General features: G+C 38.4%; 1 protein-coding gene across 2 annotated transcripts in view; it reads left to right on the top strand.

Annotated features, from left to right (window-relative positions):
* The window catches only part of LOC134355941 (leucine-rich repeat-containing G-protein coupled receptor 6), a 369,855-nt gene that overhangs the window by 279,896 nt on the left and 66,398 nt on the right, over positions 1-23,561 (top strand). For both annotated transcript variants that reach the window (XM_063066483.1, XM_063066482.1), the window contains exons 5-6: positions 4,646-4,861; positions 13,414-13,485. In XM_063066483.1, the coding sequence (XP_062922553.1) occupies positions 4,646-4,861; positions 13,414-13,485 (288 nt within the window). The remainder of the gene's footprint in view (positions 1-4,645; positions 4,862-13,413; positions 13,486-23,561) is intronic.

Below are 23,561 nucleotides of genomic sequence, written 5' to 3'. Positions count from 1 at the left end.
GAGATGGAGGCAGGGACAAATTTTAATTTGGTTACTTTTCCTCTGAACCAATTCACAACATTGCAACTGACATCTTACAGTTTGATATATTTAATGTTTGGTACAACACTTTTATTTTCAGAAGGAGCAGGGGCATAGCTCTGTTCTTCCACTACATCTGTATAATGTGAGTTCTATTGCTGCATTTAAGTCAAATAAAGATTTACTGAAGTGAAATACAGAAATAAAAACATTATTAGACTATATTTACAGTTGTATTTCATTAAATGCATTTCTGTAAGCACATAGTACACTGTAGGAAGAACATAATTCCATTGGATTTTGCCTGGGGTTTGTATCAGTTATGAGGAGAGATGGCATTGGTTGTTTTTCCTTGCAGCAGAGGAGGCTGTGGCATTGGGGTGGGTGATCTCTGTTAAATGTATACAATATTAAAAAGGGATAGATATACTTACTGTAGTGAGTAAGGAAGTTTTCTCCATGTCAGCAGAGTCCCTAGGTTTAAAGTGATTTAGGAGAGATCTAAAAGTAATCTTAAGAGCAACTTTAACTCAGAGTATGGCATTATCTGGAATACATTGCCTGAAGAGACTGTGAAAGCAAGTACTCCCATGATGTTTAAAAAGCATTTGGATGAGCACATGAGTCATTGAGGGATAGTCAGCTTTAGGCCAACTGCCGTTAAATGGGGCCAGAACAGATAGAACAATGGTCAGCATCGACGTGGTGGGCCAAAGGGCACATTAGTGGAGAGTCAAAATAAGTCGGTCTTTTTCATTTGAAAGGTTATTGCTAGTAAGGTGCCCAAAGGATTATGAATGGACCACAATTACTTTTTATCTCTATCAGCTACTCGAAGTGTGCAAAGTGTGTAATATCCAAGTTTGTTGTTAACCATATACTGTAACCATATAACAACTACAGCATGGAAACAGGCCATCTCGGCCCTTCTAGTCCATGCCGAACTCTTACTCTCACCTAGTCCCACTGACCTGCACTCAGCCCATAACCCTCCATTCCTTTCCTTTCCATATGGCTATCCCATTTAACTTTAAATGTTGCATGAAGATAGGTGGAAGGGCATACTGAAATGAGGATATCTGGACTCAATATACCTGTAAATCAGTTGAGTGAATGAGCGAAAACTTGGCAAGTTTAATACAGATAAACATGTTATCAAACAGGTTGGTAAAATGAATCAAAAGACAGACTATGATTTAAATAGGGAGAGAATGCAGTAAAGATGGATCTAGGTATTCTTGTGCATAAAACACAAAATATTAGTATGCAGGTGAAGGGATATTAACTTTATTGCTGGAGGCATAGAGTGTAAAAATAGTGAAATATTGTTAGAATTGTACAGATGCTGGTGGGGTTATGCCTTATAAAAGGATATACTACCATTGGAGGTAATTCAGCAGAGATTTGCAAGGCTATTTCCAGAAATGAAAGGTTGTTCCATCACAAATGGCTAAAAGAATTAAACCTATATTCTTTGGAATTTAGAAGACTGAAATGTGATCTCATCAAAACAAGTAAGATCCTAAGGAGACATGGCAGAATAATAATTTAAGATGAAGATGTTTCCATTTGTGGTAGAGTTCGAAGGGAGGAGATATATTTACGAAATAGTAGGCAGGCATGTGAAACATAGGTTCATTAGTACTTCATATATGGTGAATCAGTGAAATTCTGTACCCATGAGGACTGACTGTCTGTCGAGTTTTGTTGTCTGGGGTAATCAAAGAGGAAGCAAATTCGTTTTGAAACATTAGGAAATTAGAGCTACAGTATGTTGAACAGGGACAAGAAAGGAGAGGATCACCAGTGATCGTATTCAATGATTGAGCAAGCTTGATCAGCCAAGTGGCCAACTCCTGGTCCTATTTTTTTATGTTTCCTTGCGTTGTCTTGTGTTAGATACAAGCACTTTTGACAAAGGTTGAATTTATGCAGTTACTGAATAATCTCAGAGGCACCTTATAGCAATTATTGGTGCACATCAAATTGAATGTTACTTGCTCATTTTTGGACTCTAACTTCAGAATTGCTCTTTTATATAAATAATATTTCTGAGGTAATTTCTGTACATTTTATAATTTAACAGCAAATCTGTATATGTAGAATATACCTTTTATGTGATCCATGCCCTTCGCAATTGATACAAACTTTTTTGTACATGAGAATATATTTAATTAAAGCAGTCATTAAAGCTCAGGAAAGTAATGGAGGATACCTTGTTAAATATATTTAAGACACAATAGATAGATTTTTGCATTTTAGGGTGGGGGAATTGTGGATTCTGGAAAAAAAACAGGTAGGTGGAGCTGAGTTTATGGCCAGTTCAGTCATGCTCATATCAAATGGCAGAGCAGGCCCAAAAGGCCAGATGGTCAACTGCTACACCTATTTCTTATGTTATTAAGTCATATTTTAGCACATTACTGCAGATTTAAGGTAAAGGAAATAGAAAACAATATTTGAACCTGGCATGGATCACAATTGCTTTAATACATTGGTATCCCACTTAGTTTTCCTTAAAAATATGTTGGTTAATGTGTTACTTTCATCAATGCATTTTAAAGCAATAATGTACTAATAAAAACAACACACTTAGATGCATTGATGCAAGTAACGCATTAGCCAACATGTTTCAAAGGAGAGCTAAGTGGCATACCAATGTATTTAAGCAATTGTGATCCATGGCAGGTTCAAATATTGTTTTATATTTCCTTTACCTTAAACCTGCATTGCTCTTAGTTTTCTAAATTGATAAAATAATAAATGTTTATGAATTGGTTGTGTAGATTTCCTATCATCCTAGAACTCAGATCAGAGGAATTAACAAAAATACACCAAAACTTCTTAACGTCTGAAGCTGGGATTGGTTAAGAGGTGCTTTTTGTGGGAAATGTCATTGGAAAATTGGAAACAGAACTCACATACACAGCAATAGTGTAACTACATAGGTATGCAACAATAATAGATCAATTTGTTTGTTTAAGAGGTGTAGCCATTTTCAAATGTGTACATGAAATGAATAAAATGATTTTAAAATCAGTTTTAGTAATTAGTTTTAAGTTCTCTCTTTGCCACATATGTAAAGTTACATGCAAGGTTTAAGTGACCAGGTATCATGTTAACATTGAGATGTTCCAGATTTAAAGGTTTTGTTCCTTTCCTGATCAAGGTTGCAGGGTAAATATTCACTTTAGGTGATCGTATTATAACGGAAGTTAGCGTCTGCCTGAAGAAGGATCTTCACGTTTATTTCTGACATACGTTGTGATCTTTTGTTTCAGCAGTACAGTGCAACAGATAAAAAGATCACAATCAGTCATAATAAAAATAAAGTAAATAAATATTGCAAAAGAAGAATAGTGAAATTGTGTTCATGGGTTATGGGACTGTTCAGGCCTTTGGCTTGTGTGTACTCAAGATAATACTGCATTGGAGAAAAACAATTCAATTTCATATCAGCTTTGGTTATTTGTCAGATATCACTTATGTTATTTCATCCACTTTGCTGAGTATTCACTCCCAATATCAACAGGATGTTAAGACCACTTTACAAAATGGGCTGCTACATTTCCCCAACTCCTGACCTGCCAGGGCACGAGCAGAAAGTGCGAGGAAAAGGCATCCCCTCAAGCCGCCAAGCTCAAGTTGCACACCATTCTAATTTGGGCATTCTGCAGATGCTGGAAATCCAGGGCAACACACACAAAATGCTGGAGGAACTGAGCAGGTCAGGCAATATCAATGGGGAAGAATAAGCAGTCAATCTTTCCTGCCAAACACTTCCCTCTGGTGACCTTCTTCCTTCCCTTTCTCTCATGGCCTACTGTCCTCTCCTATCAGATTCCTTCCTCTTCAGCCCTTTACCTGTTCCACCTATTGCCTCCCAGCTTCACACTTCTTTCTTACCCCTCCCCCACCTACCCACCTTCCACCTCACCTGGTTTCACTTATCACCTGCTGACTTGTACTCCTTCCCCAAGCCCCTCTTCCTATTCTGGCTTCCTTATAAAGGCTCTTGGCCTGAAATAGCAACTGTTTATTTCCTCCATAGATGCTGCCTGACTTGCTGCATTCCTCCAATATTGTGTTTATGTTTCACTGGAAATTGATTGCCTTGCTTCAGTGTATTGCCTTCTGTCACTGCACCTAAGTGCAGGAACTCCTTACGCAATGTCGGTGTGTCCCTTTACCACATAACTGCAGCAGGTCAGGAAGGCAACTCATTAATTAACAGAAATCCATTGCTACCTTTGACACTGAAACCAACATCTTGACAACACGTCCTAATAACATGGGAACAAAGTTTGCCATTCAAGTACTTCAGCTTCACCTTCCATTCAGTTAAATTTTTACTGGTCTCAACTCTAGCTATCTAGTTCAGTTTAGTAATTCTTTACAACCTTTCCTGATAAAATCCTGACAATCTATTTTTCAATGAACAAGTTTTTGGAATGAATTACAGATTTACGCCACATCATATGTGTTGATAAAGTATTTGAACACCCTTGCTCTAAGTTCCGTAAATTTACATTATTAGTACGTGCTTGAAAAAAGTTATTTTACCACCAATTTTTTTGCAAATCATCAAAGGAGGAAAGTAATTGGAATTTCATTGTTCTTGCAGACGCCTGGATGCAAACCTGATTTCAGACATACCTCAGGACAGCTTTGAAGGCTTGCAGTCCCTTCGGCATCTCTGGCTCGATGATAATGCCCTGACTCAGATTCCTGTTCAAGCGCTCAACAACCTGCCATCACTTCAGGCCATGACACTCGCTCTCAACAAAATAGCATACATCCCTGATTCAGCATTTGTCAACTTGTCAAGCCTAGTTGTACTGTAAGTACTGAATTATTTCTTTTTGACACCATCCTCCCCAGCATCAAAGGTGAATAAGAGATATGTGGGAGGTATTTAGGAGGAGCACAGTGTAAAGGAACAGAAGATGTATAATTAAATTCCGTTCACCAAAAAGAGTGTCATTGTCCGTATGGTTTTTCCAGTTTTCACTTTGAGAAGAGCAGCGTACAAGCCTGCTCAAGCCAAGATAAAAACAGAAAATGGTGAAAACATCCAGTGAGTCTGAGAGCATCTGCAGAGAGAGAATCAGAGTTAATATTTTTGTTGAAGGCCTTCATCAGAACTAGGAGAAACACAGAACAGGTTGTTTTTAAGTTGCAGAGAGGATGGGGAAGGGCGATATCTTCAATGGGCTGAGGTCAGTGTTGCCATGGGGATAAGTTTTAGAACTACTCTCGTTAATCAGTTAATGTGAGCAATTAGAATGAGATAAGGTGAATAAAATTTATTAAATGAGGGGAACAGGAGAGCAAGAACACAGACAAAGAAACTGAAAATGTGCAAAATGAGGCACTGAAGGACATGTCCAACAAGCCAGATGGACAAAGAACTACATATAGATGACCTACAGCAGAGATAGCCATTTCTGGTAGAAACAGAGAAAGTGGATTACCTGAAGTTACAGCATGAGATATTAAGTTCAGAAGGCTACTGAATGTCCAGATAGAAGATGAAGCAGTGTTCCTCGGGCCCATATTGGACCTCATTCTAAGAGTGCAGGAGACCACAACAGATATGAAAGAGAGAGATGGAATATTACAGTGTCCAGAACAGGAAGCTTTGATTCACCACTGCAGAATGGACACAGGTCCACCACAAACCAGCTGAGCTTGGCTACCCAAATGTAGAAGTAACCACAATACAGTGCACTAGCTTGTAAGGAGTGCAAGAGTCACTGCTTCACCCAGAAGGATTGTTTGGGTTCCTGAATGATGAGTAGTTTAAGTATGACATCTCCTCCAGTTGCTTGGAAAAGTGATATAAAAAGAATAAAATGGTTGGTGGAGATGGAAGACAGGGGGATTCCATGAAAAAGCTGAGTCATAGGTGGGGAAGAGAAAATGCCTAGTGGTAAAAATTTCATGAAGCTGGCAAAATTGTTAAGGATGATTCATTGAATGCAGAAGCTGATGCAGTATGTGAGAATCAGCGGGTCTCTATTCTTGCTCTGTGAAGAATTAGATGGTATCCAGTGATAGAAAGCAAGCCATAATTCTGGGAGGACAAAAAATCTCAGAGACATCTATATGGAAAGTATCTCCCCTGTCATTCAATAATGACCTCTTGCTTACATTTTAGGCATAGGGTATTAAATGTGTGAAAGGCACTGATCTTCATTGTTAGCTCTGCTTCAATTTCCTCAGTAGTGGCCTGATTTCAAAATTAGCTTTATCTTAAAGATTGGTTTTATTTGTCACTGCATCAGTGAACCATAACCTGTACGTCTTTGGGATATGGGAGGAAATTCATGCACCCTGAGGAAACCCATGCTGTCATGGGGAATAATGTACACTACAGACTTCTTACAGGCGGTGGTGAGAATTGAACCCTGATTGCTTATTACTGGCACTGTAAAGCGTTACACTAACTGCTATGCTGCTGTGTCGCACATGGTACGTTCCATGGTTCTGGGACAGCCACAAGACATCTGCAGGGTTCCTTCTATGCTCTGTCATTTAGAAAAAGAAGGAAAAATTGAAGGTGGTATAATGTCCTAAGTTCCTGAGAAAGAAGAAATTAGAACAGATTTATACTTTTTGGTGATGTTGGTTTGAGGGTTAAACACCAGGCACTTCACAAGTGATTTCCTCAGGTTTGAATAGTGCCGCAAGATCTTATAAAGCAACAAAAAACGTAAGACAGAGTCTCAATTTACTGTTCCATCCAAAAGACTGCCCCTCCAGCAGTATAGCATTCCCTGAATACCACAGTGAAGTATCAATGTAAATTATACACCCTCGTCTCTGGAGAGGGGCCTGAGCCCATGGTTTTTAAAATCAGATCTGATCTGCTGCTTGTTCCCTCTGTGCAGTAGAAACATATTTCCCAAACAATGTACATTATTCAAATAATGAATGCCATTTTGAAGCTTCAATATGCAGGTGGAAAAAATCCATCGAAGGTGTTATTTCTAACAGCTCAATTGTTCAAACTGAGTGTGACGTGGAAAAGTTGTCAGAAGTTGCAAGGCACAATTCCAATTTTCTAACCCGGGTTAACATTCACTGGACCTAAAAAGCATTTTGACTGTGTTCGCTTGCTGAAGTGTTGCAGAAGTATTGTACCAAGAAGAATGTAGGTTTTTTTTAAGATTTCTTAATTACTGGGAAATTAATGCCAGGTCTTTTAGTTCAACCATCACTGTACAGGAGCACACATCAAAATCCACTGAGTGTTCCTGTCATGATCCAGCTGCCAAAAGTACAGATAATGCTCTGTCCTGAAGCAAGAGAAAGTGCGAATGCTCTAAGAAAGTTGTCAATTCTCTTTTCTCTCCATGTAAAAGCTCATCTACTTTTAATCACAGCACAATAGGATGATGTAAACAACAGGCTTAATTGTGAACAATTTCACTGGTATTCCTTTCAAATTTGGTTTCTCCTAATATTCAAAGGGAGCTCATTGTTAATTGGGTTAATTTTAGAGAATTAACATGAAAAGAGTTTTCAGTTTGATGTTAATAATATTGGGAATTTAACAAAGTATTGGCAAAGCACCAGATTGTAATCAAAAATAAGCAGCAGGATTTCATTGACTAAGCTCACCCATGCAGCCCGACGTTCAACTGGAAGTTTGTGTGATAAAGTTGCAGAGAAGAAAGTAATATGTGTATTCTCCAATATAAATCAGCATATCAGAGGGAGATTGAAAATCTGGCTGAGTGGGGCCACAACAGCAACTTCTCACTCAGTGTCAGCAAGACCTGCGGGCTGATTATTGAGGAGGAAAGCAGGGGTTCATGAACCTGTTCTCATTGGGGGGAAGTCAAAGGTGGATAGAGTCAGCATCTTTTAATTCCATGGTGTTAGCATTTCTTCATAAGTGCGATTACAGAGAAAGCATGGCAGTGCCTCTATTTCCCTGGACTTTTGTAAAGCTTCAGGGTAGCATCTAATACTTTGGCAATCTTCTATAGATGTGAGGTTGACTGATTGCATCACAGCTTGGTATGGAAACACCAATGGAAAATCCTACAAAAAGTAGTAAGTATGACCTAGTTCATCACAGATAAAGCCCTGCCCACCATTAAGTGCATCTACACAGAGTGCTGTTGCAGAAAAGCAGCATCCATCATCAGGGATCCCCACCACCTAAACCATGCTTTCTTCTCACTGCTGCCATCAGAAAGAAGGTACAAAAGCCACAGGAGTCACACTACCAGATGCAGGAACGGTTATTACCCCTCAACTATCAGGATCCTGAGCCAGTGGGGATAACTTCACTCAACTTCACCTGCTCCATCTCTGTACTGTTCCCACAACCTACAGTGCCTATAAAAAGTATTCACTCCACCTTGGAAGTTTTCATGTTTTATTGTTTTACAACATTGAATCACAATGGATTTAATTTGGCTTTTTTGACACTGATCAACAGAAAAAGACTTCTGTGTCAAGGTAAAAACAGATCTCTACAAAGTGATCTAAATTAATTATAAATATAAAACACAAAGTAATTGATGCACAAGTATTCACTCCCTTTAAAATCATGCACAAAATCATCACAGGTGCAGCCAGTTGGTTTTAGAAGTCACATAATTAGTTTAAATGAAGATTGTTTCTGGAGACTAGTGTGCAGTCAAGATGTTTCAAATGATTGTAGTAAAAATACACCTGTATCTGGAAGGTCCAACTGCTGGTGAGTCAATATCCTGGCAAAAACTTCACCATGAAGACAAAAGAAAACTCCAAGCAACTCTGCAGAAAGGTTATTGAAAAGCACAAGTCAGGAGATAGATAGATGAAAATTTCTAAGTCACTGCTTAATCCTTGGAGTACAGTTAAGTCAACCATCAACAGATGGAAAGAATATGACACAGCTGTAAATCTACCTAGAGCAGCCTGAGCTCAAAATCTGAGTCACGGTGCAAGGAAGGGACTAGTGAGGGAGGCCACCAAGAGACCTATGGCAATTCTGGAGGAGTTACAAGCTTCAGTAGCTGAGATGAGAGAGACTGCGCATACAACTGTGTTGCCCAGGTTCTTCACTAGTCACAGCTTTATGGGGGGAGTTGCAAAGAGAAAGCTACTGTCGAAAAAAAATTCACATGAAATCTTGACTAGATTTTGCCAGAATGAAGGTGGTAGACTCTGAAGTCAGCTGGAAGAAGGTTCTATGATCTGATGATATCAAAATTGAGCTTTTTGGCCATCAGACTAAATGCTATATTTGGCTTAAGCCATAAGCCAAACAGTGCACATCATCAAAAACATACCATCCCTACCGTGAAGCATGGTGGTGGCTACATTACGCTGTGGGGATGCTTCACTGCAGCAGGATCTGGAAGGCTTCTGAAGGTAGAGGGTAAAATGAATGCAGCAAAATACAGAGAAATTCTGGAGGAAAATCTGATACAGTCTGCAAGGGAACTACAGATTGGGAGGTTTGTTTTCCAGCAAGACAATGACCCCAAGCATGAAGCCAAAACTACGCAGGTGGCTTAAAAACAACAAAGCTAATGTCCTAGAGTGGCTAAGTCAGAGTCCAGACCTCAACCTAATTGTGGCTGGACTTGAAAAGGGCTGTCCACTCACAATTCCCATGCAATCTGGCAGAGCTTGATCAGTTTTGTAAAGAAGAATGGGGAAAAAAATTGGAGTGTCCAGATGTGCAAAGCTGATAGAGACCTATCCACACAGATTCAAGGCTGCAATTGCTGCCAATGGAGCATCTACTAAATACTGCCTTGAAGGGGTGAATACTTATGCAATCAATTATTTTGTGTTCAATAATAGTGATAAATTTAGACCAACTTGTCGAAATTTGTTTTCACTTTGATATGAAAAAGTCTTTTCTGTTGATCAGTATCAGAACAGCCAAATTAAATCCACTGTGATTCAATGTTGTAAAACAATAAAACATGAAAACTTCCGAGGGGGGAGAATATTTTTTATAGGCACCGTATAGGCTCACTTTCAAGGACTCTTCATCTCGTGTTCTCAATAGTTACTGCTCGACTATGTATTTATTATTCTTTTGCGTTTGCACAGTTTGCTGTCTTTTGCACACTGTTTTTCCACTCTGTTGGGAGGGGTCTTTCATAGAAACTATTAGTGCTCCCCACAAGTATTCCCACAAGAAAAAAAATCTTGAGATTGTATATAGTGATATATATGTACTTTGATTATAAATTTACTTTGAACTTTTGAACTTTAATATGGTCTGTTATTTTGATTTCTCAGCTTCCTGATTTGAACGTTAGTGTTAAACATTAGTAAAGCTCCTACATTTAGTTTCTCAACTGGAAAAATAATTCCCCCCTCTTCCCCCCTCCTCCTTCTGTAGGGATCACTCCCTCCACAATTCCCTTGTCCGATTGACCCTCCCTCCAGGCACTTATCCCTGCAAGTGGCACAAGTGCTACACCTGCCCATACACCTCCTCTCTCACCTCCATTCAGGGTCCCAAACAGTCCTCTCAGGTGAGGCAACACTTCACCTGTGAAACTGCTGTGATTGTCTATTGTGTCAGGTGCTCTCAATGCAGGCATCCTCTACACTGGTGAGACCAGTCGTAGATTGGTGGATCGCTTCAACGAGCAACTCCGCACCATCTGCCACAAGCAGGACCTCTTGCTGACCAAACATTTTCATTCCCATTCCCATTCCAATGTGTCAATCCATGGCCTCCTGTTGTGTCAAGATGTCACCCTCAGGATGGAGGAACAACATCTTATATTCCATCTGGGTCTCCTCCATTCTGATGGCATAAATATCAATTTCTCCTTCCATAGAACAAATTTACCCTTCCTCTTCCTCTATTCGCCACTCTGACCTTTCACTTCTTCTCACCTGCCCTTTACTTCCCCCTGGGTCCCCTCCTCCTTCCCTTTCTCCTATTGTCCACTCTCCTCTCCTATCAGATTCCTTCTTCTCTGGCTCTTGACATTTCCCACCCACCTGGCTTCACCTATCACCTTCCAGTTACCCTCTTCCTCCCAGCCCCACCATTTCCTTCCTGCATCTTCCTCCTTTCTTCTCGGTCCCACAGAAGGATCTTGGCCTGAAACGTCGACTGCTTCCTCTTTTCCATAAATGCTGCCCGACCTGCTGAGTCCCTCCAGCAGTCTATAGGCGTTGCTTTGGATTTCCAGAATTTGCAGACTTTTCCATGTTTAAAATAATGAGCAGTTTGTGTTCTCTCAGAGATATTGATTTGGTATTATATGGTGCTCTTTTGATTATCCAGATAAGTTATTTTAGCAAAAAAGTTGCCAAATTCACATGATTTCAACTTATTTGTTAAGCATTGAGAAATAGGGTTTCCTGGCAAAGTTATTGCCACCCTAAACCATCCCCTTTGGAAGTATGTTGGTAAGCTGCTTTTTTGGACCAGTCTTTTGTCATACCACCAACACCCAACACCACCTCCCTTCCCACCGCCCCCCCCCCCCAGCACCCCTACCAGCCCAGTGCTGTTAGATGGGCATTCTGACTCAGCAGTGTGGGAAATTGGGAAAAATGGAATTCATATTTTCCTGCTAGCCTTGACTTTCTGGATGGAAAATATTGATGGATGGAGCTTTGTCAGAGAAAAAAATGACAAGTTACATCAGTTTGTCTTGTAATCTATAGAGATTGTTCAATATGGTGGAATCATATATTTAAGCTGGTTAATACAAGTCAAAGAGAAAATTTCGGCCACTGTGCTTTTAAAATTCTTTATTACTTTATTGTCGCCAAACAATTGATACTAGAGCGTACAGTCATCACAGCGATATTTGATTCTGCGCTTCGCGCTCCCTGGAGTACAAATCGATAGTAAATATAATAAAAATTTAAATTATAAATCATAAATAGAAAAGGGAAAGTAAGGTAGTGCAAAAAAACCAAGAAGCAGGTCTGGATATTTGGAGGGTACGGCCAGTTCCGGGTTAGGATCCGTTCAACAGTTTTATCACAGTTGGAAAGAAGCTGTTCCCAAATCTGGCCGTACAAGTCTTCAGGCTCCTAAGCCTTCTCCCGAAGGGAAGAGGGACGAAAAGTGTGTTGGCTGGGTGGGTCGTGTCCTTGATTATCCTGGCAGCACTGCTCCGACAGCGTGCGGTGTAAAGTGAGTCCAAGGACGGAAGATTGGTTTGTGTGATGTGCTGCGCCATGTTCACCATCTTCTGCAGCCTCTTCCGGTCTTGGACAGGACAACTTCCATACTCAAGTGATATTGGCAAATGCAGAAAATGTCTTCATATTTCTGATTTGGACCTTATTGATAATTACGAAGGAGCATCATTCACTGTAGAATGCAGATCCCTGCTCCAACTCCTTTGTCCAGCATTAAGGTGGTTGATCCAATTAGATGTCTGGTGAATGCAGACCCGGGATGATGTTGAAGGTGGATTCAACAAAAGCATTATCACTGAGTGTGAAAAGGACAGGGTTAACTCTTCCTATCTCCAAATAGTTATCACCAGGCGTTAGCTCAAACTGGCTAATTATCCAGGTTTCACTGCAAATAAATGCAGACTGTTACAACAGAGTTGTTAAAGGAACTGAATACTACATAATTATTAGCAAATCTCCACACACAATATTTATAAAGGCTGCAATCTCTATGTTGAGGAAAAGAGATGATTGGGTGGAGGATATTGTCCTCATGACTTCTACAGTAGTTCTGGAATGAAATGATTTTCTCCAATTATCTTACGTTGACCTTGGTTTATTTCTAGTGTGTGTAGATTATTCACCCTGATTATAGTTAACAAGTTTACCAGCATTTGTTGGGGCAAAGCTTAGTCAAATGCTGCCTGGATGTCAAGAACAGTCACTTTTCATTTCTTCTCTCGAGTTCAGCTCTTCACTTTAGAACAGGTGTTCTGAGATCCGGTGCTGAGGATACCTCTCACCTTTATAATATAAACAAATCCCAAGCATGTTGTGCCTGGGAAGATCTAATTTAAAGTCCAAATATTTGTAGCCTAATTCCTTCATCAGCTAAACTGAACTGTTCTTCACCAAGTGTCTGCAATAATTCCGTAGCGAGAACTTCCTCTTCTCCAGTGTTTGTTGGTATAGGCATCAGTTCAATGGGAAATTCTAGCCAAGGTTTACAATGAATGAATATATTAATTGAAAATGTTGTTTGTGTTTAGTATTACAAATAGCTGACTGCTATCTCTATTGATAAAGCTAATTAATGTTCACTAAAACAGAGTTACTGATAATAGCCCTATCTTTTCAGATTGACCAATACACAGTATTGTATTTCTTAATATATCATATTTACTTTCTTTACATTGTTGTGATATTTAAAATGTTATATTTTAGTTTATCACCTGAATTATCTTTTCCTAAATGCAATACCAATGTCTTTCACAGGCATCTGCACAACAACAATATTCAGTCGCTTGGGACGAATTGTTTCGATGGACTCCACAGCTTAGAAACACTGTACGTAACATTGTAACAACTCTTTATAAATAAAAGTTTGTTTGCTTTGATTAAGTTATAATGACCAGCTTAAAATTAAGCTCGTAATGACAGTATTAAAACACTAGTGGGTTAAATATACAGTAATTTCAAACTTACAGCTTAACACGAAGAGAAGGACCTGTCACTTTCTAACATGTACTGTAACTATTGAATGAATTTTGCTGAACATTATTTGTAGTAAAAGTTCACACTTAAGTTTTAAACAGACTCAATTGGCACCAATGCAAGAAATCATCACTTAAATGACATCCTCTCTGTATCCTGTATTCTAAATCACATCAGCACATTTGAACGATCAGAAGTGCTAACAAAACACACTGATCAAACTGTCTGAAATGTTTATTTCTAGTGTTATTTTATTTTCTGCTTTCATTACAATTGTTAGCTTTTAATTTGGACTTAAAGATGTTTTTGGAGAAAGAATGATTTGCATACGTGTTATAGAGTGGAATAAATATAATATATTGATATTTTCAGAATCAGATTTATTATTGTTGTTTTGTGACAGCAGTACAGTGGAAAACATGAAGAATTACTATTTACAGTAAGTAATGTAAAGAAATAGGTTAGTAGTGCAAAAAGAGAGCAAAAAGTGAGGTAGTGTTCATGGGTTCATGGCTGTCCAGATATCTGATGGCACAGGGGAAGAAGTTGTTCCTAAAACACTGAATGTGTGTCTTCAGGCTCCTGTACCTCCCCCCTGATGGTATCAATGAGAAGAGTGAATGTCCTGGATGGTGAGGGCCCTTAATCTATAGAATTTTTCTGAAATTTTTGGTGGTATGCCAAAAGTCCTCAAACTCATAATGAAATATAGCCACTGGAATGATTTCTTTATAATTACATCAATATGTTGGGCTCATGATAGATATTCCGAGATATTGACACCTGCAAACTTTAATTTTGTCCTGTGTGATTTTACTAGTTTTTTTCAGTTTGTTGTTAATAATGTTAGAAGTTCAGCCAAATAATAGAAAAACAGCAGACTGTCATCAAAAATAAGCAACAGGATTTCTTTGACTACTCTCACAAATGTAGTCTGACATTCAACTGGAAGTTTGTGTGATAAAGTTGTAGAGAAGAAAGAAGTATGTGTATTCTCCAGCATGTAGTCTATCCTTTTGATTTCACAGCTTCCTGTTTGAAACATCAGTGCTAAACATTAGTGAAACTCCTACATCTTGTTTCTTAGCTTGTAAAAGCAACATGCAGTTTGCATTGTTAAAACTGAGGTTTTTCCAGAGAGTACATTGTTCATACTAATTTAGAATTATATAGTAGCTCTTTTAGTTATCCAGTTGTTATTTTATAGAAAAATTGCCAATTTTATAGAATTTCATTTTATTTATTCTGCAACGAGATATAGGTGTCCCTGACAATGCATTTGCCATGCTAAACAATCCCCTTAGGAAGTGTTGGTAAGCTGCCTTTTTGAACCAGTCCTTGTGATAACCCCTCCCCCCCCACCACCACCACCCAGTGCTGCTAGACGGGCAGTTCCGGGATTTCCAATGACAAGATTAGGAGGGATTTGGAAAAAAGTGGTTTTCATATTTTCCTGCTAGCCTTGAATTTCTGGATGGAAAATGCTGGTGGTTTGGGGTCCTGTCAGAGAAAAAAAATGGCAAGTTACTGCGGTCTGTCTTGTAATCTATAAGCATTGTGACAACATGAGTGAGATCAAATATTAAAGCTGGTTAGTAAAGTCAAAGAGAAAGTTTCAGCCATTGAGCTGTTAAAATTCTGAGTGTTATTTGAAAATGCAGGAAATTTCTTCGTATTTCTAATTTATTATTGATAATTATGAAGAAGTATCACTCACTGTGGAATACAGAGCCCCTATCTAACTCTTGTTGTACAACATTAAGGTGTTTGATCCAATTAGATGTCTGTTGAATGTAGACCAGGATGATGTTGAAGGTGGTTTCAACAAAGGCAACGTCAGTGTAAGTGAAGAGGAAAGGGTTAACTTTGCCTACCTACATTTGGTTTTTGCCAGTCGTGGGATCAAACTGGCTGATTATCCACGTTTCAGTGCAAATAAACGTAGACTGTTACATAAGAGTTGTCAAAGGAACTGAATACCATCTACTTATCGGCAAAAATCCACACACAGTACTTAAAAAAGAGGGAAGCTCTATGGTGAGGAAACAGTGATGGTCAGGCCAAGGACATTACCATCATGACTTCTACCGTAGTCCTGGGCTGAGATGATTTTCTCCAATCATCTTTCTTTGATCCTGGTCTACTTCTAGTGCATGTTGCCTATTCACCCTGATTATAGTTAACGAATTGTTGGGGCAAAGATTAGTCAAGTGCAGCCTGGATGTCAAGAACAGTCACTTTTCATTTCATCTCTGATTCAGAAGATGAGTGATTTTGCTAGTTAGCTAACCCTTTGAATTTCGAAAATATCTAGTGGAAAGTATTTTTTTGGTTTTCAAACATTAGAGAATCTTCATAAATTCAGTACAAATTAGACCCAAATAAGTGTGGCTGTTCCTCTCAATTATTAAAATGGAAGCAGAAGAAACAAGAAGCTATTTTAATATATTTTTGGTACTGGCAATACTCCTGGACTTACACTTCTACATCACTGAGTGAATAATAATGTAGAGTCCATGTAAAGACCTTAGTAATGACCAGTGTTGTCTAATACAATTCAGGGCTGGCCATTCAAACAAAGATGCATAAGTTGTCCAAAAATTTAAGTAAGAATATCGGAACCTTTTCATTTTTTAAACTATATTTAACTTTAACATTTAACTGGATCTTTACACAAGAGCTATACATAGGCATATTTAAAATATCATGTTTGGTATTTAAAGAGCTTGAAGCTTGTAAGTAGCATCAGTAATTTTAGAAGCAGTGAATCATTCTTTAATCTTACTAAAAATGCTTGAGTAGATAATTTGAACCTATCCAAAGGATGTTATTTCGCATTTGGATTTCCTGAAGTCTCTTCATGAATATTCACTTGTGAAAGATATTTGATGTTCATGGGGGTAATGAAACTCAGCTGCCCGATTTGTCTTTATAATAGCCAGCAGAAGGTGATGACAGTGGAACTGCCTAAAAGCAAAATCCAAAGTAACCAAATAGATTTTGTTCCCTGTGCTCTGCATTATCTGCGAATAACATGGTTTACAAATAGTATATAAATTATAATCCTGGCCAGTTTCCTTCATACAAATCTAGGTAAACTTGCGGTCATGCAAAACTCTATAACTTTCATTCTAAACCATAGCTAGTTCAATTCATCTCTCTTTTTTGTTTGTAAATCTACAATGCACAGAGTCCAGTTAATTATAAACCTATCGGCATTATTTCCAAATCCCTTCATAATTTCATCTCTTCTTTCTCTATAATTTCCTCCAACCCTGCACACTGCAAGATACAAATAACGTTGTACTTTGATTGATCCATCATTTGCCGCCATTCCTTCAGATGCCAAAGTGTGACACCCTGGAGTTGTATCTCTTATCATCTCTGCGTTTCTGTTTTCTTTTTTACATTTCAATTTATGTTGCCTTTTTTAAAACTAGTCCTTATGTCTTTGACTGTGCTTTGGTCATGTGTCATTTCATCTACAAGATGAACTGGTTAACTATATTTGTTTGATATAATAGGGATGCTTAGCTTTATTAAATGTGCAGAAATGGTTGTCACTGCATATTACATTTTTGATAACAGTACTATTACATTTTTTAATTCTAGCAAGTTACGTAGATTTACTAATAGCATTCAAAGGTATCTAGACTGTTTGACAGGCTAAGAAATAGACAGAATTCTTTTGTAGAAGGTTTACTGTAGCATACATTAGTGAATGAAGCAAGTAAGTACTATTAACGTTGGGGCTTATTGAAATCTGGTATGTGTGTCAAACATTTTCGATTAGAACGTTGTGTGTATTTTGAACATCTTTTCTTCAAAGAAAATAGATGCTTACAATATTGCTTTCTTTGGAGAAGACTGTGAGGAGTTGTAATCCAAATCTACACGATAGTGAAAGGTGCAAGTAATGTTTATTTAGGATGAACTTTGAATAAAGAATTTAAAGATAGTAAAGCTGAAAAACCACAAATGTGAAAAAAAGAAACACTTTCACACATTATCATAGATATTTGAAGTAAGCTCACTTGGGGAAAAAACCTTACAGTATCGATTAATTGCTTTATAAGATGTGAGCCTTTCATTGATAGATTTTGGAAAATAATTATATTGAATACTCAGATAGGCAACTACAGAATCAATTGATCTCTATGAGATTCTTAATTATAGTTAAACAGAAGGTAGTAGAGTTTTGCACATTTAGTAATTTCAAGAAGTTTTTGATTATAATTATTTTACATATACTCTGTAATTCATACAGAGAGAGAAAGGATAACATTATTAAGTTATTAGTCATACCTGCAATTAATAGCTACTGCTAATGTTAATAAAATCCAAACCTATTCTTTTTCTCACATGAAGATTTATCCATGAAAATGCATTGTCTATTCAAAGGCCTGTCTAAATGCCTGTTAAAAATGTTAATTGTACTTGATTCTGTCAACTCTTCCGGCAACACGTTCCAGATATCATACATTCTCCGAATAAAGACTTTCCCTCAAATCCCATCCTGCCAATCACCTTAAAGCTAGGCCTCTAGTTTGTGATTTCCCCACCATGGGATAAAGATTCTAGCCTATCTATGTTTCTTATAATTGTATACAGGTTAAACAGCCCTTAACAAAATGCTTGGATCCAGAAGTGTTTCAGATTTTGGAATATTTGCATCTCTATAATTAGATATCTTGGGGGATGGAACCCAAGTCTTAACACAAAATCCATGAAGATTTTATATACAGCTTATATTGTACATATACCTTGAAGGTAGTTTTATAGAACATTTTTAATAGCTATTACTGCCTCGGCCACCAATGCAGTGACTGTTTGACACTCCATAATTTCCAACTCTGAATTTATGTGTTACCAATAAGCAGCCTTTGTCTTACATTTGTCCATCACACATCTGTACTCATGCAACCGTTCAGCATCTAGATTTTCATCTGCAATGATCTTGCAAACATCAATTAATTTCTCTGCTGCTCTGTGATCAGCAGATGCTTTATCACTGCAAATCTTTAGAAAGTTAATGCCATGGCTTTAGTTCTGCAACCAACCTGTTGAATATTCGCAGTTACCTTCAATTTTCAGTTTGTTGTGATATATTTTTGCTTGTTTCATGATCTGCGTACCATAAAGTGGCATACATTCACTCTGAAGCTGACAAATACACTCCTTCAATACACTTTAGAGATCTTATTTTTTTGCTTTATGCAATGTTTTTCTATTTTGCATTAACTTCTGTACGTTACATATATGAGATCACTTCTCAGAACAGTCTGTGCTATGCCAATCTGCCCATCACGTGAAAACCTTTCCAGTGCCTTGTTTAATTTTCCATTTGTGATGTCATGTCAGAGATAAAAAATTTCAGGTTTCAGAGGTTTTCAGATTTTGGAATTTCGGATAAGATGTGTTCAACCCGTATACCTCTATCTAGTCAGCTATAAGCCTTCTTCACTGCAATGAAAACAAGCCTAGGTTATTCAGTCTCTTCCTAGAACTGAAGACCTCCAATACAGGAAACATTCCGCTGAATTTTCTTTGCAATCTTTCCAGCATAACCACATACTTCTTAGAGCATGGCAACCAGCATGCCAGAACCACATGCAATGCTTCAAATGTGGACTAACCAGTATTTTAGAAAGTTGCAACATAGTATCTCAACTTCTATATTCTGTGTGTCATCCTATGAAAGGAAGCATGCCATATACCTTTTTCATCATCCTCTACATTTGCTGCCACCTTCATGGAATTATGAAACCTTCCTTGCGATTCATCTCACCAGCTTTTGTAACATCTACAAACTTATTACATACAAATTGTTATGGTATTTCATAATCAACAAGGGATCCTACAGTACATCATTACTAAAAGTCTTCTAATCAGAAAGGCATCTATCCATCACTGCCCTCTGCTTCCTATCACCAAGCCAAGTATGGTCCAGTTAGCAATTTCTCCTTAGATTCCCTTTTAGACCAGCCTACCATGTTGTGCCTTGTCAAATGCCTTGCTTCAGTCCATGCAAACATCTACAGCCCTGCCGTCACCAAACTTCTTCGTTACCTCCTCAAACAATTCAATCAAATTAATGGGATAGAACTCCTCCCACATAAAGCCAAGCTGACTATCCCTGAACAGCTCCTGTCTTTCCAAATATTCTCTACATAAATCTTATCCCTTAAATTTTTTTCCCAGTAAATTCCCTACCAACAATGTAAGGCTCACCACTCTATTGTTACAGGGCTGATTCCTGCTTTGTTGGAAAATAAATAGCAAAGTTATATCCTGCAGTCTTGTAGTGCTTCATTTGTGGCAAAAAAATCTCTGACACAAAAATATCTCTGTCAGTACCCCAACTATCTCCTTCTTTGCTTCACATTTCAAACTGCGATAAATCTCATCCAGTCCTAGAGATTGATCAGTGTTTTCCATGATATATAACACCTTCTCTTTCTTAATACTGACCTGTTCTAAATTATCCACATATCCTGCCCTGAAGTCATTATCTTTCACATACTTCTCCTTGTGAGAAATACTGATTCATGACTTCACTCACATCCCCAGCTTCACTCATTGGATCTTCTCTTTCCTTGGCTACTCTTCTGATTCTGATAAACTTAAAGAAAGTCTTAGGATTTACCTTAATCTTACCTGCCAAAGATATTTCAAGGTCCTTTTGTCCCTTCCTAGTTTTTTTTCTTCTCTCTTACATAATCTGTACTCCTCAAGAGACTTCCTACATGTGCTTACATTTTTCGAACAAACCTTCAATATCCTTTGTAAAGCAAGGTTCCCTAATCTTGCCATCTTTTTTTTCAATCCTTACCAGAATATGCTGATCACAAACACTTACTAACTTTTTTTTTAAAGACTTCTACCTGTTACCTGTCATTTTACTCGCAAGCATCGGGTCCCCATCTCCCTATTGAAATCAGCATTCTCTGAACTCAAGAACTTAACCTGAGGACTAACCTTATCCGTCTACATAAACTACTTAGAAACTTACATAATTATGGTAATTGTTCCCAATGTGCTCCCCACTGACACTTCCACCACCTGCCCAGTTTCATTTCCTGAGATTATGATTAAAAGGAGCTCTGACTTTAGTAGGGCTCAGAGATAAATCTCTTGGAAGCATTTCACAAATTCTTCCCCTTGAACTTAGGCAATCCCAATCAATATTAAGGCAGTTCAAACCACCACTACAAAAACACTGTTGCATTTAAAGCTTTCTGTAATTTGCTTACATTATCGTTTTCTTGATTCCCATCAATAATATTGCACAGCAAAGTGATAGACCCGCTTTTGTTCTTAAGCTCGATCCACACATTCTCCAGAAAATCCTCTTTAAGTACTGCCCTCTCACTTATCAGTAGTGCAACTCCCCCTCCACTCCTGTGACCCTCTCGATCATATGTGAAAGCCCTATACCCTTTTACAGTAATAAAGAAAAATGCCGTTTTTTAAAAATATCTTTCAAGTCCCATTCATGACATCCCAAAGAATTTCACAGGAAATGAGTTACTTCTGAAGTGAGATCAATGTTGGCAAATGGTTTTTAAATTGTTTTATTAAAAATTTCAATGTGATGATAAACAACACAGCAATGCTATTTTTATTATATCAAATACCTCTGCATGCACAGCTTCAGGCATGGGAAAAACTGTGAATGCCTTTGACTGTGCTAACACTTATAAACCACGCTCAATTTGCCTTTGATCTTGACAAGCATCGTTCAAATGATTTGGCCAGTCAGGTCTAATTATTAGATCAAATGCAAGCTGACAAGCATCAGTTTTTCTCCTCTTTACCAAAACGCTGAAAATGGGAAGAGAGCCTTACTTAATTTTTTCACTGCGAGAATGGTAATTGCATTCAAATCTATTTTGTATGTTCCTTTGACTTTCTACTTTTTTATGTCAAGACATTTTTCTGGAAAGAAGATATCTATGAATCACATTGCTAATTTACATTCGAACATTATCTTTGTAAAATTGGTCTGTTATTAAATAATTAAAATGCAGAGAATAATTATTAATTAAAGAATGTTTGTCATTCAAAGAGGGAGCCTAAAATTTGTCCAGTTCACAAATATATCAATTTTCTGCTTTCTGCTTTCTGCTTTCTCTATCCAAGCAAAAGCACGAACAACAAAAAGGGAATGTTTCAGATGCCCTCAATTCTGGAGATCACTAGGCCTATCAGGGGTATTAGTTCAGGAAGTGGCCCCAAAATTATTAAATGGTGGAGCAGTCATAAGGGTGAATGGCATCCTCCTCTTCTTTATGTCCTTACACTTAGTGGCCACTTTATTAGGTACACCTGCCCATTAATGCAAATATCTAATCAGCCAATCGTGGCAGCAACTCAAAGCATGCAGACATGGTCAAGAGGTTCACTTGTTGTTCAGACCTAGTATCATGATGTGGAAGAAATTTGATCTAAGTGACTTTAACAGTGGAATGTTTGTTGGTGCCAGTTTGGGTAGCTCAGAAACTGCCAAGCTCCTGGGATTTTCACACAGAACATTCTCTAGAGTTTATAGAGAATGCTGAGAAAAATGAAAGAAAAACAATACAGCAAGCTCCAGTTCTGTGGGCAAAAATGCATTGTTAGTGATAGGTATCAGAGGAGTCTGGCAGACTGGTTCAAACTGGCAGGAAAGATTCAGTAACTCATACTACCACATGTTACAGAAGACCGTCTCTGAAAGCACAACATGTTGAACTTTGATGTGAATCATCTACAGCAGTCGAAGACCATACCTGGTTCCACTCCTGTACCTAATAAAGTAGCTACTAAGTGTACGTTTTTATGCCACCACATAGGAAAAATGGAAGTCACTCTTCACACAACGAGTTCCTACAGAGTGTAACTAGATGCACTTTGCAACTATGCAACTAGATAACTGCCAGAATTATCTGGCAGCAGTATTCATCACTCGCCTCTGCATATCTACCATTATTGGTTTTTCCAGTGGCAATTTTCACAATAGTATTGATTGCACACACAGTGGAACTTCTTGAAGTAAAGTACATCATATCCACAGTCCAAGTCCACATCCAGAACACAGAAAACTTGGGCAACATTCTTCCTTTCTGTAGAAGGGCCATCTCACCAGAGATTAAAAAGACAGTCTCCCCTCTCTAACAGCAGAGTGATCCCCCAGCGATAAAAAAGGCCGGCAGCCAGCATTTCAATCTCCCTTGATGCTTTAATCGGCGAACAATGGAAGCTTTAATTGGTGAAATGGAGTCGAACATTGGCTTGCAACCTTCTCACCACAAGGTTGCTGCCTCTGCCTCCTGGAATCCCCTTGGAGAATGCAGAGCACTGAACCACCCAAACTATAAATCACAGGCTCCAACAGTTCCAGAATCACATTCAATACGGAAAACAAATGTAAAGGAAATAAATTAAGTGAAATACATGTTTTCATGATCTGTCCAGAGGATGTCAACTGAAGAAGTGCCGTACACAGGTGCCATCTTGACTGGAAGTCAATAACTGCCAGCAGACCCAAGCATCACAGGAGCATTCCTCAGGAACAGATTGGCCAAGCTGTTGAGGGATAAATAGTGGTATGAATACAACTCCTCAAATCATTTTCAAAATATTGTCTTGAAGTCTTTATTTTATCCACCTGAGGGTGGAAAACAGATCTCATTGAATAACATACAGTCTACTGGAGGAGTTCATTGGTTCAAACAGCCTTGGAGATGGTTGTGGGGGGGGGGGGGAGGAGGAGGAGGATTGGAGAGAAAATGCTGATTTTCAGGTGAAGACCCTGCATTAGGAAGGAACGCAGGAGGATGACATCAGCATGAAGAGGGCAGGAGGAGGGATGAGGTAGGAGCCAATCGGTAATTGGTGGGCCAAGGAAGGGTTAAGGATGACAGACAGATGGAACTACGTAGCAGAAG

The sequence above is a fragment of the Mobula hypostoma genome, chromosome 13 (genome assembly GCF_963921235.1).
Source record: "Mobula hypostoma chromosome 13, sMobHyp1.1, whole genome shotgun sequence".
NCBI classification, from domain to species: domain Eukaryota; kingdom Metazoa; phylum Chordata; class Chondrichthyes; order Myliobatiformes; family Myliobatidae; genus Mobula; species Mobula hypostoma.
The sequence above is the reverse complement of the archived record's forward strand: the minus strand, read 5'-3'. Positions and strand labels throughout refer to the sequence as shown.